The sequence below is a fragment of the Podarcis muralis genome, chromosome 18 (genome assembly GCF_964188315.1).
Source record: "Podarcis muralis chromosome 18, rPodMur119.hap1.1, whole genome shotgun sequence".
Taxonomy (NCBI): Eukaryota; Metazoa; Chordata; class Lepidosauria; order Squamata; family Lacertidae; genus Podarcis; species Podarcis muralis.
Window position 1 is genome coordinate 10,630,189 of NC_135672.1, and position 15,975 is coordinate 10,646,163.

The following is a 15,975-nucleotide window of genomic DNA, read 5'->3' on the forward strand; positions in this document are numbered from 1 at the left end:
CTCTGGGTTATTTGTGGGGCATAGGAATTCGTTCATTATTATTTTTTTGCAAAATATAGACCGGCCCCCCGCAAGGCCTGAGGGACAGTGGACCGGCCCCCTGCTGAAAAAGTTTGCTGACCCCTGCTCTATGACAACCTCGTGCCCCCCGACGAGGGCTTGAGGTGACCCAAGGCAGGTCTACAGGACTAGAAACTTGCCCTTTGCTCCCCCCCAAGTCTGGAGAGCTGGGTGGGGGGGCAGAGAGGAGAGGGGGGGAAGCAGCGTTCTCCAAATCTCCAGGCGTCTGGCATCAACCCCCCCGGCCTGCGCCAGTCACGAAATTCCAAAACCAGCAGAGCCGCAAAGGAGCCTCTGCCGTCAAAAGCACCCTTCGCCCCCCCCCATCCGCCGGCCGCAAGTCACGACTCCCGGTCTGTGTGTCTCTCCCTGCAGCAACCGCCCCCACAAAAGACCGCTGGACCCCCGCCAGTTAAAAAAAACACCAACCACCCATCACCGTGCAATAGGCAGCAAGCAATATTTATTCTTGATTTTGATTAAACAGCGGAGGGGCGGGGGGGGGGGGGCGTCTGTCGCACGCAGCTGGAAGAGAATCTTTCTACCTCTCCATCGGGGGGGAAAAATTGCATGCTTTTTTTTAAAGGCTCCCCCCCCCCAATAATAATATCGCTCCACCAGCTGAATGGATGGCGCTCCTTTGTTCTCAAAAGCCTCACGCCAGCCCAGATGGCAATTTCCATATACAGAAAAGGTCTGGGGGAGCCTTTCCTGAAAGGATAAATTCTCTCTGCCCCCCCACTCATCGCTGTAAATTCGGGAGCAGCCCCTCTGCCGGGATTTCAGTGGCGATCAAGTACACTGTCCCCCTGGCAAAAAGGGGGATAAATTTTGTGGAGGGGGTGTATTCTGCCTCCCGCCCCCCAGGTAAACAGATTATCTGTTTATTATAGAAACTAGGCACCAGGGGAACGTGGGAGGTCAAGAAATGCAGCGACCTATTTTGTGCCCCCCCCCAAGCCAGCCGTTGAAAAATACAAAAGCGACACCCCCCATGGCAAATCGCAAGGGCGATAAACTTGACCATAAAGGGTTTTTAAGAACATGAAGCCATAAGAGAACAAATGAAATAACAACCGCACATTATATTGTCGCAGCCTCAGAGGATATCGCAAACCCATTTCACAGACACGGTGACTGAGGGTATAGCACAGGGAGGAATGAGGCAAACAAACACCAATCAATTCGGGATTGTGCACCAGTACGGGGGAAAATAGCTTAGAATCTACATGCCAACCCCCCCCCCAAATGCTGCCTTGCAAGGGGTTGGGCTAGATGGCCTTTGGGGTCCCCCCTTCCAGTTCCACAGCTCTTTGAAATAAGAACGGAGGGCTCTCCAGCTAGGAGAAAACTAAACCCACCCGTGACTCATAGCTCTGAGCCCCCTAAGGCTCAACGCCCCCTCCTCAGTTTTTTGTGTGTTTTCTTTAAAACTGCCATCTGTTTTCCGCTTGGCGCTCTAACCATTAAGGCACTCTGCCCCTGCCGCAGAAGAGAGCCTGTCTCTCGCTCTGCCCTCCTCCTCGCGTTTCCTCTGACGTCAGAGGCCAGGCTGAAGATGGAGCGCCCTTCGCTGTCATTAACCGGAGGCTGGCGATGCCCTGAGTACCAGCCACCTCCGTGCCACAGGAGGCTGGCAGGACTAAAAATAAAATCTTCCCCTGGTGCTCGCTTCTTTGGAAAGAGAGAGAGAACGAAAGAAAGGAGAGAAAGGAGGAAGAGGCCCAATTATCTGCACGCAGGCAGAAAAACACACAAATAGGCAGAAGAAGGGGCCAGATCCTGCGTCGATCTGCAGCCTGGCATCAGAGACAACGGGTGAAAGGAACCACAAATGAGGACACCCGCCCACCAGGCGCTTTGCACTACAGTTCCCGGCCAGCACAGCTGGTGCCTGGGGGCAGGGGGGAACTGGGAGTCCCAGGAGAACACCAAGTTGGCCAATTCACATGCCAGCTTTATACCTTATTGGGCCTGGTTTAAAAGAGAGAAATCACTAATGCAGGTAAGGTTTTTTTTTGGGGGGGGGCGTTTTAAGAAGGAAAAAAAAACCCATACCCAGGTCTAAGGGGTTGGACCAGAGGACCCTAGCAGTATGCTTCACACTTTACAATTCAAATGCATGTTTCAAATACGCATCACGCAAGGAAAGAGGACTGGGGAGGGAAGAAGAAAGTCAGCGGGCTCATAGAGACACTACTTTTTTTACAAATAGGAAGACAGAGGGCTTGAGGTCGCACCTTCCAGTATGGCTATGCAGTTCCCTAAATCCCTTAGCTCTGTAGGCCTGGTTCTGGTTCCCAGGAACTCTGCACACGCTCTAGGGAATTGTTGCCACTTCCTGGTTTAGAGCCAGGAACACAGGAAACTGCTTTATTACCTGGCTTATTTTTGTCTACCTGTAGGATGCTGGGAATTTTGTTGTCCCCGAGAGGGGGTAATGACAATAAAGATATTATTATTATTAAAAAATTGGAATCTGGGACGTGCTACATGCAAAACACCTGATTTAGCACTTGGCTGCAGCTAGGCTGAGCCCACACTCAAAATTTCTCTTAACTTGTCACTCCACGTATACACCTCATGCAAAACACCCACTCCAAAGGCGCACGACAGAGGCAATGAAAAGAAAACGAAACTCTGCGCAAGCTCAGAAACCCTGCTGCCCTGGAAGCAGAGACAAACCTTTCTGCAAAACACAGCAGAGGGGGAAATCAAAACTCAAAACGTGTTACCTGCTCTGGAGGATGAAGTTGCACACCCGCCCTGGGTGGGTGGGTGGGGAATGCACTCTGCACATGCTCAGGGAACCTGCCGCCCTCGACAAACGCGGATAAGCCCTTCCACAAACTAGGAGGGGGGCTGGGAACTAAAAGGAAAACCCTGCAGTCACCGTGATTGCAACACGACCTCAGAGGGTTATCTGCGCCGGAGGACGCAAGTTTCACAATCGCACACTCTTCTGGGAGGGAACTGGGTGGGTGGGAAAAAGACACACACACACACACACACACACAAACCCAACTCCATGTTCTCTAGACGAGAGATGGCAATGGGTTTGGGTTGAGGGCGGGAGAGAGAGAAAGAAAGAGACAGAGACGTACTTCTGTGCCAACCATCCAAAAAGCAAAAAAAATATTATTTTCCTGCTTGGATTCAGAAAGCCTTCTGAAGGCAGAAATTTGAATTGATTGCCTCTGAATCCAGCTCAAGAGCTGAGCCCCAGTTCCCAGAAACCAGCGATGACTCAGAGTACACCGAATTCTTCCTTTCTCCGACGACGTGTTCAGAAAACTTGGCCCGAGGTAACCCTGGCCTTGCCCGCTTCCCCGCCGCTCGGGGAGGGTGGCACCACGGCCACGCTCCGTGGGTGGGGCGGGCGGGCGGTTTGGCGCCCTCCCTGAGAGGAGGGTGGCAGGCATCACTGGAGGGGCGCCCCACAGACTTCCTGGACCACCCCACCCTTTGCAAAGCAAATAAACAGACACGAAAAACAGCAACACTCAACGTCAGGGAGGAACAGGAAGTTTAGCACAGCGTTACTCAGTCCAAACCAGCCTTTCTCAACCTGTGTGTTGTTGAACTACAACTCCCATCGCCCCTAGCTAGCTAGCAAGGCCAGATCACGGGGACGATGGGAGTTGTAGTCCAACAACATCTTCCTCGCCAAAAATGGTGCAACCCAGGAGACGTTATGATTTTGGCTGAGCAAACCCACACAGACTTGTAAAAGCGGAGATTCTCAGCAGGGTAATAATACTACTACTAGGTTCTGGGTTCGAATCCCTACCATAGCTGTCAACTTACAGATTTGAAAATAAGGGACCAGCAGCCTCGAAAATAAGGGACCAGCAGCCAAAATAAGGGATCGACAATTACTTTGATAAAACACATATTTTCTTGCGTGCAAATGGCTTGAGATACCTATTAGGTCCATTAATTACCATATAGCATATATTCAGCACACAAAAACAGCAACAATTTGTTGTTGACAAAGGACAGCTGGACATAGAAAGGGCCCCAATACCTTCAGCAGCTTATTTAAGGGACATCATCAATATGGGATAGCAGCGGGACATGGCGCTGGGATAAGGGACTGTCCCGCCAAATAAGGGACGCTTGACAGCTATGGTCCCCGCTTGGCCATGGAGCTGAATGGGTGACCTCGGGGCAGGCGTTGGCTCTCTCGGCCCGGCCGACCTTGCAGGGGATTCATCGAGGGCGGGGAACCCGTGGCAGACAGGGGTTCAAAACCCACCCCCTGCAATTGCACCCCCTCCAGCCTAATCTACCCCGCAGGTTTGTTGTGCGGGAGAGCTGCCTTGGAGAACGAAAATGCAACAGTAATTAAATAAAACACACACACCCGTCTCTCAGCGAACGGAAGCGAGAGATTTCAGCCACCCGCCCTGCACCTTTCGTGAGACCCACCCCAAACATTCGAGGAAGCAGATTTTTCTGCTTTTAGCAGAAGGGAAGACGGGCAGCCGTTTGAGGCGAGCAGAGCAGTCGCAGGATGAATGAGGGGTGGGGCTTCCTGGTTTTGTGTCTCTCTCTCTCTTCCCCACCCCAAGTAAATACCCGGACAGTAACTGGGCGTTCCCTTCTGTGGAAAAGCTACGCAAAGAAGAGGTTTGCTAAGGGGAATGGGGGAGAGGAGAGGTTCTACTCCCTGCCGCCATTTCCCTGTCCTAGGAAGAATGCAGAAGCATTTTGGTGCCTTGAGCTTGCTTGCTTTCCTCTTCCCTCCCCAACTCTCTTCCCTCTCGTGTGTGTGTGTGTTTGTTTTCAAACAATATTCATAAAGATTGCAAGCCTTTGCGAGCAGAGCTTGCCATATAAATAGAGATATATAAGATATACTATATTTTCTGGCGTATAAGACTACTTTTTATCACAGGGAAATCTTCTCAGAAGTCGGGGGTCATCTTATACGCCGGCTACAGCAGCAGCTCCGGCAGCAACTCCCCACCAAAGGATAAAATGGCCGCAAATTAAATCAGAGGACACCAAGCTCTCTAGACGAAGCAGAAATACGCTTGAAAATTGGCCCCAGAAACCCCTGGCCACTGGGAAGTGGAGCGGATTTCTGAGCCGGACTGGAGACTGGTTTTTTAAATTTTTATTTGGTGTGCGTTGGAAGAAGGGTAGTCTTATACGGCGAGTATATCCCAAACTCTGTATTTTAACTGGAAACTTTGGGGGGGGGGGGTCGTCTTATACGCCCAGTCGTCTTATACGCCGGAAAATACGGTATATACATGCACACACGCACATACACACACACAGGGGACATATGTCAGATTCTAGGGAGCTTTATTACTTATTAAATTTGTTATTAAATTATTAAATAATTATTAAATTGCTTATTATAAATTATGGCCCTGTCCCTGCAGATCTCACGAGCGGCTCACAACATTAAAAGCAACGCAACCTTTCACAATATGAAGACGGCGACGAATAATATCGATCTACTAAACAGAGAATGAATATTTACGAAGAGAGATGTACGAAATGGTAATTTTCACGGTTGCAAAGTTGTTTTACAAAGTTGCGTTTTAATGCTGACCTTAGGACAGTTCCCTCCCTGCGAGAAGCCAAGTTACAGGGAACCAGGCACAGGGCCTTCTCGGTGGTGGCGCCCACCCTGTGGAACGCCCTCCTGTCCGATGTCAAGGAAATAAACAGCTACCTGACTTTTAGGAGACATCTGAAGGCAGTTTAGGGCAGTTTTTAACGTTTTGTCATGTTTTTAATATTCTGTTGGGAGCCGCCCAGAGTGGCTGGGGAAACCCAGTCAGACCCAGGATACAAATAAAATAAAATAAATAACGTGTACTAAATGCATACAAGATTGCAAGTAGCGCAGGCTCAAAATTAAAGGGAAAGCATGTGGCTGGCCATGATTCTGCGCCAAAACCACTGGGCCTGATTCAGCACAGCTGTTATGACACAACTAAGACCCATACGATGGACAAGAACTTCGAAATCAATGCCAGGCCAGCATTAAAACTTCAGAGGAAGCTAAGGGCAAGTCTTTAAACCCGGCCACCCTCCCGCAACCAGATTCTGCGCCCTTCTCCGCCCCCCCCCAAGACATTTTTTTGCTACCAATAGAAAAGTCTCCGCAAAGAGGAAGGAATGTGGGTTTCGCAGAAGCCAGAATAATGAAAGCCAGACCCATCAGAAACAGATGGCCGGCTGCCACTCGGCTCAGCTCCCCACCCCCCACAAAAAAATGCATGCATTCTTGGCATGAACCCCCCCATCAATAGGCCAACCCACCCACCCCCCTCAAATTCCACCCTTGCCTCTTCCCAAGGCTCCTACTCCCATGGGGGCTGGGAGAGAAAGCGCGCGCAGGAAATAAATCAAAATTCCCCGCCCCTCTCTTCTCTATATAATGATCAGGCTGTGGGATGGAGGGGGGGGGGAAGAGGAAGGAGAAATTGGACTATTCCCCCCCCCCTTGCTGCTACTCTGCACCCCAAATCTCTCCCCGCCAGCCACAAGCCCCTCTGCGCTTGGGCAGGAGACAAAATAATAATAATTAACTGGCCGTTCCACAACGCTGCCCTACTATATATTCATTTTTTTAAAATAAACATGGGCCTAGTTTTTTTAAAACCCTGGGCACCACGTAGTAAATTCCAGGCGCCTTAGAAGTGATATAAATGCTCTGGTGAATTTGGCATTGGGGAAGAATTGCAAACAGAAAATGAAAAACTGGGTGAATACTAAAAGTTGGAGGTCTATTGAAATTAAATGACAGGCATCTGGTTTGCTATTGTGAGAATGCTTCTTTTTACTTATTGGGGCTGCGGGGGGGGGGGGACAGGACGACTGGAAAGGGGCTCACACCTTGATTTTAAATCACATTATCAAAAAGCACGTTTTGATCACACGAGGATTAGAAAGACAATCGGTTTTCATCCAGCTATGCTGGACTCAGATTGGGCTGCCCCCCACCCCCGGAATTAATGGACACCCCCCAGTTCACCTTGTTCATTAAGTTCAACGGGACCCCACAACCATTTGAAGAATCGGTGCCCGCTCGGTTTCTTCTTCCCTCCCCAATGCTTTTTCCTTTTGTGATGTGTTTTGAATTGCGGCTGGTTCTGTTTGTTCATTTCTGTGGCTGGCAGACTAATGGCGAGGGACAAAGCCAGAGATATGAAACGGGCCAGGACTCATTTAGGTAATTTAGAAGGCCATGAGCCATGTGCAATGTTAGCCCTACTCAGAGTAGACCTATAGCTGAGAGACCCTCATCCCGCTGCCTTTTTCCTCTAGCCTTGAAGGTTTACCAACCCAAATCGGTGTTAAGCAGCCTTCCTTGAAGACTCCAGAAATATAATTAATAATAATAATAATAATAATAATAATAATAATAATAATAATAATAATGTTGATGATGACAATCCTGGCTTGCCAAGGGTCCTGAACCCCCCCAGCTCTGAAAGCCCATTGTGATGTGGGAGACAAATCCACTCCTTTAATAGTCACAAGTTTCCCTTACAGGATTCAGTTAAATCCAACAAAAGGCTAGGCTTCTAGGTTCTCTCTAAAGGCAGCGGTTGCCAACTTATCTAGACCCCACAGACGCATCTGCATTTTGGAGCGAGCCCCACGGCAACACCTCCCTCTAGCCCCTTCTGCCCTCCCTCCCGCAGATCAGGCGGAAATAAAACGAAAATTCAGATTTGGTGCAATTCATCCAGAGCCTCGAAAAGCCCATAGAGATGAAAGAGGAAGTGGGAAAGAGCGGCACTCTTTCACACTTCCTCCTTCAACTCTATGGCCTTTAAGCCTCGCAAAAAAACCGAGATCGTACAAAGCAGTCACTCCCCCTTCTCAAGTCCCATCCCTCTACATTTAAAGCAGTCACGGTGCACAAAGGATTCTGGGAACTGTACTTTCAGGGTGCTGAGAGTTGTTAGGCGGCGTCCTGTTCCCACCAGAGAACTGCAATTCCCAAAATTCCTCTACAAAGAGGGACGGGCTGTTTAACCACCTTGGGAACTGTAGCGCTCTCTCAGCACCCTGAAACTCTAACTCCCAGGATTTTCTGGGGAAGCAACTGCTTCAAAGTGTCGAGATAGTGCTTTAATAATAATATTTTTTTATTTTTATCCCTCCCTCCCCGGCCAAAGCCGGCTAACAGATAAAAATAGCACACTGTACATAAAATATGTGCATTAAAGTTTATTAAGGAGATGCAATTTAACAAGGAATAAATTAAGACCCTCACGGAGGGGAGGGAAGTAAGATAAATGGCGACAATTAAAGATGTATTAAAGATACAGGGGGATCCGAATTTTAGGAAAATGAGGCATTTACACACACACACACACACACACACACACACACGTCCCAAGTCGAAGGTGTCCTTACCTGAGTTTCTGTTAAACTTTCCAAAGCTTGCATTACGGACTGCTCCGGTCTGGATGCTTGCGACTGTAGAAGGTGGGTTTTTTGGGGGGGGAGAAACAAGGAAAATAAGATAAATCTCTTTTTCCAAAAATCGACACTTTGCCTAGTCCAGTATATCTGAAGGAGCGTCTCCACCCCCATCGTCCAGCCCGGACACTGAGGTCCAGCTCCAAGGGCCTTCTGGCGGTTCCCTCCCTGCGAGAAGCGAGGTTACAGGGAACCAGGCAGAGGGCCTTCTCGGTGGTGGCGCCCTCCCTGTGGAACTCCCTCCCACCAGATGTCAAAGAGAACAACAACTACCAGACTTTTAGAAGACATCTGAAGGCAGCCCTGTTTAGGGAAGCTTTTAATGTTTGATGTATTACAGCATTTTTTGGGGGGGAAGCCGCCCAGAGTGGCTGGGGAAGCCCAGCCAGATGGGCGGGGTATAAATAATAAATTATTATTATATTATTATTATTATTAGTCGCCTACAGAGCATTCCGAATCGCCTCTAGGTGAGCAGGAAGGAAAAGAACCCAAGGGGAGGCTAACTTATCTCCGCACCCACCCCCGGCTGCCTTTGAGTGACCTGTTAGCTTGCAGAGGGGCTCCAAAAATTAAATCAAAGGTTAGGGAACCTTTTCCTAGCCGGGGGACTAATGGGCCCAGGGCCAATCTTCCGGGGGCCACATGGCAGAGGTGTGGAGGGCCAGACCAAAAAAAGCAGGCAGAATTTTACTAGTTTCTGCAGAGTTTGGGTAGCCGTCTGCCAGGGATTCTTCTAGCTGTGGTTCAGGCATAAGCAAACTCGGCCCTCCAAATGTTTTGGGACTACAACTCCCATCATCCCCAGCTCACAGGACCAGTGGTCAGGGCTGATGGGAATTGTAGTCCCAAAACATCTGGAGGGCCGAGTTTGCCTACCTTAGAGGATGACTAAGGCATCCATTGCCATACTCAATGGATTCTGACTACAAGTCCCATAATCATTGGCCATTCACACCCACCCAGTTGCAGCGGATGGGAGTTATAGTTCAACGCACCCGGTGGGCTCCTCCTGAGGCTTAGGGAGATAAGAAATGAAATTTATTTACCATTAAGCCAGTTTCCACCGTTGGCACCAGAGTCAACTTGCTCCCGTCTCCAACGCCCAGATCTTGAAGTTTGCCCGAATTAAGTCGACTAAAAGGATAATTTTGGGGGTTTTTTGGGGGGTGAGCAGGGGGAGAGAAAGAGAGGGAGGGAGGAGGGATAAAGCATTGTTACTTTTTTAAAAAAAATACAAATGGTAATTAAATTGCTTTCAGAACACAGAACCTCCGATTATTCAGCTTTTCAGTATTTTTCTTTTTTGGAGAATGGGGAGTGTCTTCCTTCAGCCTCTCCCCCTTCCGCTCCTTTTATGTAAATAATAAGTCAGTCTCTCCCCCCCACACCCCAGACACAGGGCAGCTGGTATTCCGCAGTCATCCGTCAAGCAACTATCTCTTTGCACAAACCCACTCTGCCAGACGATTTCAGCGACAGATCTGGGTAGATTATTTTATCCATTCATTCATTGCAAAAAAACCCCAAACCAAACCCCATTGTATCTGAAGAGAGAAATGGCCATATTTTTCCAAGGGGAGAGACAGCAAGCGATAAATTTATGGTTGTAAAAAGAGGGGCTCCCCCCCCCCATATTATATTGCAAGGCCCAGTACCTAAAGGGGAAAATATAGAATAAAATGACATTACTGTTCCCTTTGAGTGGGGGCACCTAAGTCTGAACTGTCCCCTGTTTTTACCTAGAAGGGAGAACATAAAAATGCATTTTTTGGGAGATTTATGCATTAAAAAAATAAATAAAAAGCAGATCAGACAGGGGGTGGGAGGGAAGATATACAAATCTGTGGGGGGGGGGAAAGATTGCCTTCCCCCTCAAGGGCTCCTCACATAAAGGCAACGTTTCCTTGCGTCTTAGGAACTGATCTGCCTTTCTCTACCCTAACAAAGCTGAGATTTTGTTAAACAAAGGGAGAGAGAGGAGGAGGAGGAGGAGGGAGGAGGGACGCCCCCCCCCCAGCCTGGCCCTTATACGCTACTGTTGCAATTAGATTTCCACAAATCCTCTGTATAATTACAAAAAAATAAAATAAAACGAGAATACAATGTTTCGCATTCCCTGCAACAGTAAGGATGCTCAAATATTGATTTATATATTTTTAAGCAGTTACTGTTTTTGCACAGAGGTGGAGTATGTTGTGGGGGGGCGCGCGTGTCCTGCAATTGCAAGAATCAACCTTCCGAACAAAGGACAGGAGGGAGACGGCCAGGCCAGGATTTGGGGGGGGGGGCAGGTAGATTTGGGGGCCCCATTGAGAATTTCCAGCTGTGCCCCAGACAAACCCTTTTGTGGGAACCCGAAAAAAGAGGCCAGGACAGATTTTTTTCCCCGGGGAAAAAATAGGTATGAATAATATGCCCCCCCGGGGGGGAAAAACACCAGCCATCCCATGCAAGGACCCACATAAATATCCTCACCAAATATCTCAAATTTTAAGTGGGTAATTTCAGAGTGTGGTTTTTCTAGACCCCCCCTCCCCGTTCATAAATAGAGGGAGAAATGGAAATGGGGGCTATTTGGGGACAATAAGTATTTTGGGGACACACCAGATCTAGGCTGAAGGAATCTCTTTTATAAACACACCCCTTTCACACATCCTAGTCTGGTGCCATGAAAGGAACCCTCCGCAAAATGACAATATATATACATTTTAGGCGATTTTAGGCAACTATGCACCAACACGTATCACAAGACAGGTTTATAGCAGGGATATATAAAAAGGGGGAGGTTCACGAGTGTGTCATACGTGTGAACGCGGGTGGCAAACACACCCACCCCACAAAAGCAAGCAGACATGATTTTTATTTTTATTTTTTTGGCCCGAAATCCAGCCATTGCAAAGGAACGGACCCAAGTCTGCAACTCACTTCCACTCATTCCAACGGGTCTACTCTGAGCGCGATCCGCTACACTTTCCTGCCCTGCTTAAAAAGTTGCACGGCGAAGCTTCCCGGCTGAGGTTACTCCCGAGTAGACCATTTCTCTCCTCCCCAACCCTCACACACACACACCGCGCCGCTAAGATCCCACCTGGCCCTGTTTGCCCTGGGATTAAGCCCTTCTGGGTTCAGCTGCGGAGGCCTACTCCCGAGTAGAACAACGCCTCGGGGTCCGGGATGCAGGTCGAAAAGCGAGGCGCTGGACCCCAAGCTCTCCGCCGGAGCTGTGCAATTAAATGGGCGCGCAGCTTCCTCAAGCCCATTCCTTCCAATAGGTCTACTCCCGAGTAGAGCTCGCACCCCCCCCCCACCGGCCAACTGAACGCAGCGAACTCGGGCACATCCCTTTCCCACGAGCAAGAGTTCACAACTACCCGCTGACACGGGAGACGCTCCGTTCGCGTCAGCGGGTCTACTCCCGAGTAAAACTTCGCCGGCTGCAACCCCAACTTCTTGCTCCCTTGCGAGCTCCCGATTTAAGCCTAGCTCCTCTACACGGGTATTCGGGATGGGGTGGAAGAAAGGAAAAGGAAAGAGGGGGGAATTAGCAATAGAATACACACGCGCGCGCGCGTACACGTGTAATCACCTTTCTTTGTGCAGCAGCGCCAGCCTCTCCCGCGGGACCTTCAGCCTCTGGGACAAGCGCCGCTTCAGACCTTCCACCGTCTCTTCCACGGGCACAGACAGCTCATACCGGGCCCCGGTGGTCGTGTGAACGAGCACATTCATGGACGGCTCGCTCTGGACGGCGTCGCAGGCTGGAGGCCCCCGGCTACAGCTCCTGGGGGTGGGTTGGTGGTCCATTCGATTACCTAGAGGTTTTTTTTTTGGGGGGGGGAGAAAAGGAGACGCGGGTCAGACAAAAGGAGCGCTTCCCGCGAGAAACCGGAGCGACTCCGCTCCGAGCGTTCACACGGCGCCGGAGTCAACCCGAATGCAAGCTTTCCAGACGTCCTCCTCTCTTTCTCTCTCTTTCCACCCCCAACCCCGCCGCCGCTCGCGTGCAAAGATCGCGTAGGGAGCCGACGTCCTTTGTCCTCCTCCCCCAAAACTCACGCTCCTCAATTCTCCCCTCCCCCCTCCCACTTAAAAGACAATGGGAAGGCGACTTTGTAAGAAAAAAAAACCCACAAAAAAAACCCAAATCTGTCTCCTGCTTGAAATATAGTTTAAAAGGGTTTTTTAAATATATATATATAATTTAAATTATTTCCTCCCCACCTGAGGCTCGAACCTGCGGCCACACAGACGGAGCAGCGAAGCAGCCGCAGCCGCCGCGGCTGCTGCTGCTGCTCCCGAGGTCTGGCGTGCAACTAACCAGCGCAGAAGAAAGGAGGAGGAGATGAAAGAGGGGAAGAGCCAGAAGGAGAAAGAGGAAAAGGGAGGGGGGCGGGGCGGCGGCGGCGCCGAGCGAAAGTTATAATGTATCGACGTTCCAAACGGGGGGCGGAGCCTCCTTCCCCTCCCCATTCATTCTTTTCTCCTGCTCTCTCCCACCCAGCCAATCCCAGCACTCCGAACGCCCAGACGCCAATGGCGGCCGGCGGGCGGCTCTCCCCCCCCCCACGTGCAAAGGGAGACCGGATGCTCCGCGCAGACCAGCGCCATCGAGCCATAGGGGGAGGGGCCAAGATGGAGTGTTTTTTTTTTAACCCCCCCTTCTCCGCCCACACGCCTTTTTTTTTGGAGGGGGAGGGGTAAGAGCCGGCCCCCGTCTTTCCTCCCCCTCCCCGGTCTTTTTTTTTTTTAAAGGGCCATTCATAATATATTCTTCCTACAACAAAGAACGTTACAGTATTAAAGAATGAGACGTGTGTGAGATCGATTGTACTGTGTGTGTGTGTCTATATATAGATAGATACAGAAATATGTATATACACAAATATATAGATATATAGATATATACGCACATACATAAATCCATATATTTATAGATATATATGTATATATAAATGTTTATATACATATATATGGATTTATATAGATATATACACACATACAGAAATAAATCCATATATTTATAGATATATATGTATATATAAATGTTTATATACATATATATGGATTTATATAGATATATACACACATACAGAAATAAATCCATATATTTATAGATATATATGTATATATAAATGTGTATATACATATATATGGATTTATATAGATATATACACACATACAGAAATAAATACATATATTTATATATATGTATATATCAATAAATGTTTATATACATATATATGGATTTATACATATATATGCATACATATATATGGATATACATATATAAATCCATACATATATATGGATTTATAGATAGGTTATATAGAAGCCCAAATGGGGAAGATGTTAATTGCAAGGAGGCAGGAGGAGGGTTGGTCTTTTTTGTCCTAGTTAATGTTTTTTTTTTTTAAAGGAAAATAGTGGGGTTTTCTGGGAAGGTTTGGAGCCCTGAGACGCACAAAGAACTTCAGAGGAAGAGTGGTATATAAATGTAATAAGTGATGATGATGATAAATTAATAATAACAATAAGTAATGATAATAACGTACAATTTACAATAGCAATATTGTATCAAGTTTTTTGAAAGATTTAGTATAGCTTTTCTTGCGTACGACCAGGCCAATACATATTATTATGTTATTATCAGTTTGTTTGTTACTATTATTAACAATACTGTTTGTACATCGCTAATTGGACCAAATTGGGACGCGGGTGGCGCTGTGGGTTAAACCACAGAGCCTAGGACTTGCCGATCGGAAGCGCGGTTCGAATCCCCGCAATGACGGGGTGAGCTCCCGTTGCTCGGTCCCTGCTCCTGCCAACCTAGCAGTTCAAAAGCAAGTCAAAGTGCAAGTAGATAAATAGGTACCACTCCGGCGGGAAGGTAAACGGCGTTTCCATGCGCTGCTCTGGTTCGCCAGGAGCGGCTTAGTCCTGCTGGCCACATGACCCGGAAGCTGTACGCCGGCTCCCTCGGCCAGTAAAGCGAGATGAGCGTTGTAACCCCTGAGTCGGTCACGACTGGACCTAACGGTCAGGGGTCCCTTTACCTATATCATGTTAGGTTATACCCGGAATAAACCCAGCGGAAATTAATGTACCTTCATGGTCCAAATTAATGGCCTACTCTGGTTAAAAATGGGTTGGATACAACCTTAAGGTGAAAACTCTCTTTTTAGGAGGGACATGCGTCTAGCAAGCGAGAGGCCTGAGCTCCCTTGTGGAGGCACGGTGAAAATATGATAAACAAAGAATGTATCGGAGCATGCGCAGAGTGCCGCAGAAACAGGGACATAGAAGGCCGGCTGTCGGTCTATCAAGCTCAGTTTTGTCTACTACACTGAGTGGCAGTGGCTGCCCAGGGTTTCAAGGAAGGAAACTGCAGATGTGAGGGACTCAACCAATAATAATAATAATAATAATAATAATAATAATAATAATAATAATAATTTTTATAGCCCATCCATCCAGCAGGTTCTCTACCAATGTTTGCCCTCTTGCCATGTTGGTGTAGGAAAAGTCTATGTGTGCAATTCTGCAGAATATTATTATTATTATTATTATTATTATTATTATTATTACAACAACTTTATAAGGTAGGTTAGGAGCAGAGAGATAGAGAGAGGCAGAAAGGCAGGCAGCAGAACTGGCCCAAAGTCACTCAACGAGCTTCCTGGCAAAACAGGGGTACAAATTCAGCTCTCCGGTTCCCATCTACCGCTCTAACCACTAGGCCACGTTGCCTCGCTGCACAGGCCGGGCTGTCAGAGCCAGGAGCCGGCGCTGTTATTCCCTGAAGCTGAGAGGGGGTTGTTGCCTTCGTCCCATCACTGCTACGATTCGAAACGGCACCCTCGAGTCTTTATATGCGATTCGTGGAAGGGAACCCAGAGGTCATCCATCCTGACCCGCTGCCGGCTAGGGGTAAAATTAATCCAGCAGGAGGTTCCTTCTGAATCTACTTGCACCATCGAGGCCCCACACAGACAATAGTGAGCCGAATGAACCAACGCCCAGACTCCTTATGAAGCATCTTCTTGAGACTTGAGAGGTACGTTCCAAAATCTATCCAGAGCAGCAAGTTTCTAGTCCTTTTGAGAGTTAGACCTGTGAATTCACTGAATGTAGCAAAGGGGATTTGTGGCGGAAGGAAGACGGCGTTTCTAGAATAAACTACCGAGGGAGATGCGTTAACTGCCTAGCCGATAATGCAATATTAACCAACCAGCAAAATTCTATATTAGATGTACTTACTGGGTGGGTTGCAGCCAATGTTTCAGCCATACGCAAAATGGGCCCGTTGAAATTCACAAACGTGGCTTACTGAGGTCCATTCATTCCAATGGGTTTACTCCGAGTAGAAGATAGCTGGCTGGAAATTATATGGATTGATGCATTCTCAATGCAGATAATTTATTATTATTATTATTATTATTATTATTATTATTA

At 48.2% G+C, this 15,975-nt stretch overlaps 1 protein-coding gene across 2 annotated transcripts in view; it reads right to left on the minus strand.

Annotated features, from left to right (window-relative positions):
* The window catches only part of MIDN (midnolin), a 44,119-nt gene that overhangs the window by 18,374 nt on the left and 9,770 nt on the right, over nt 1–15,975 (minus strand). Inside the window, exons 1-4 of one of the 2 annotated variants that reach the window (XM_028713386.2) lie at nt 12,745–12,889; nt 12,110–12,335; nt 9,570–9,657; nt 8,455–8,517 (exon numbers count right to left, since the gene is read on the minus strand). In XM_028713386.2, the coding sequence (XP_028569219.2) occupies nt 8,455–8,517; nt 9,570–9,657; nt 12,110–12,327 (369 nt within the window). In that variant the 5' untranslated portion in view covers nt 12,328–12,335; nt 12,745–12,889. Of the gene's footprint in view, nt 1–8,454; nt 8,518–9,569; nt 9,658–12,109; nt 12,336–12,744; nt 12,890–15,975 lie in introns of those variants that run through there. The other variant, XM_028713387.2, reaches the window with a different exon arrangement.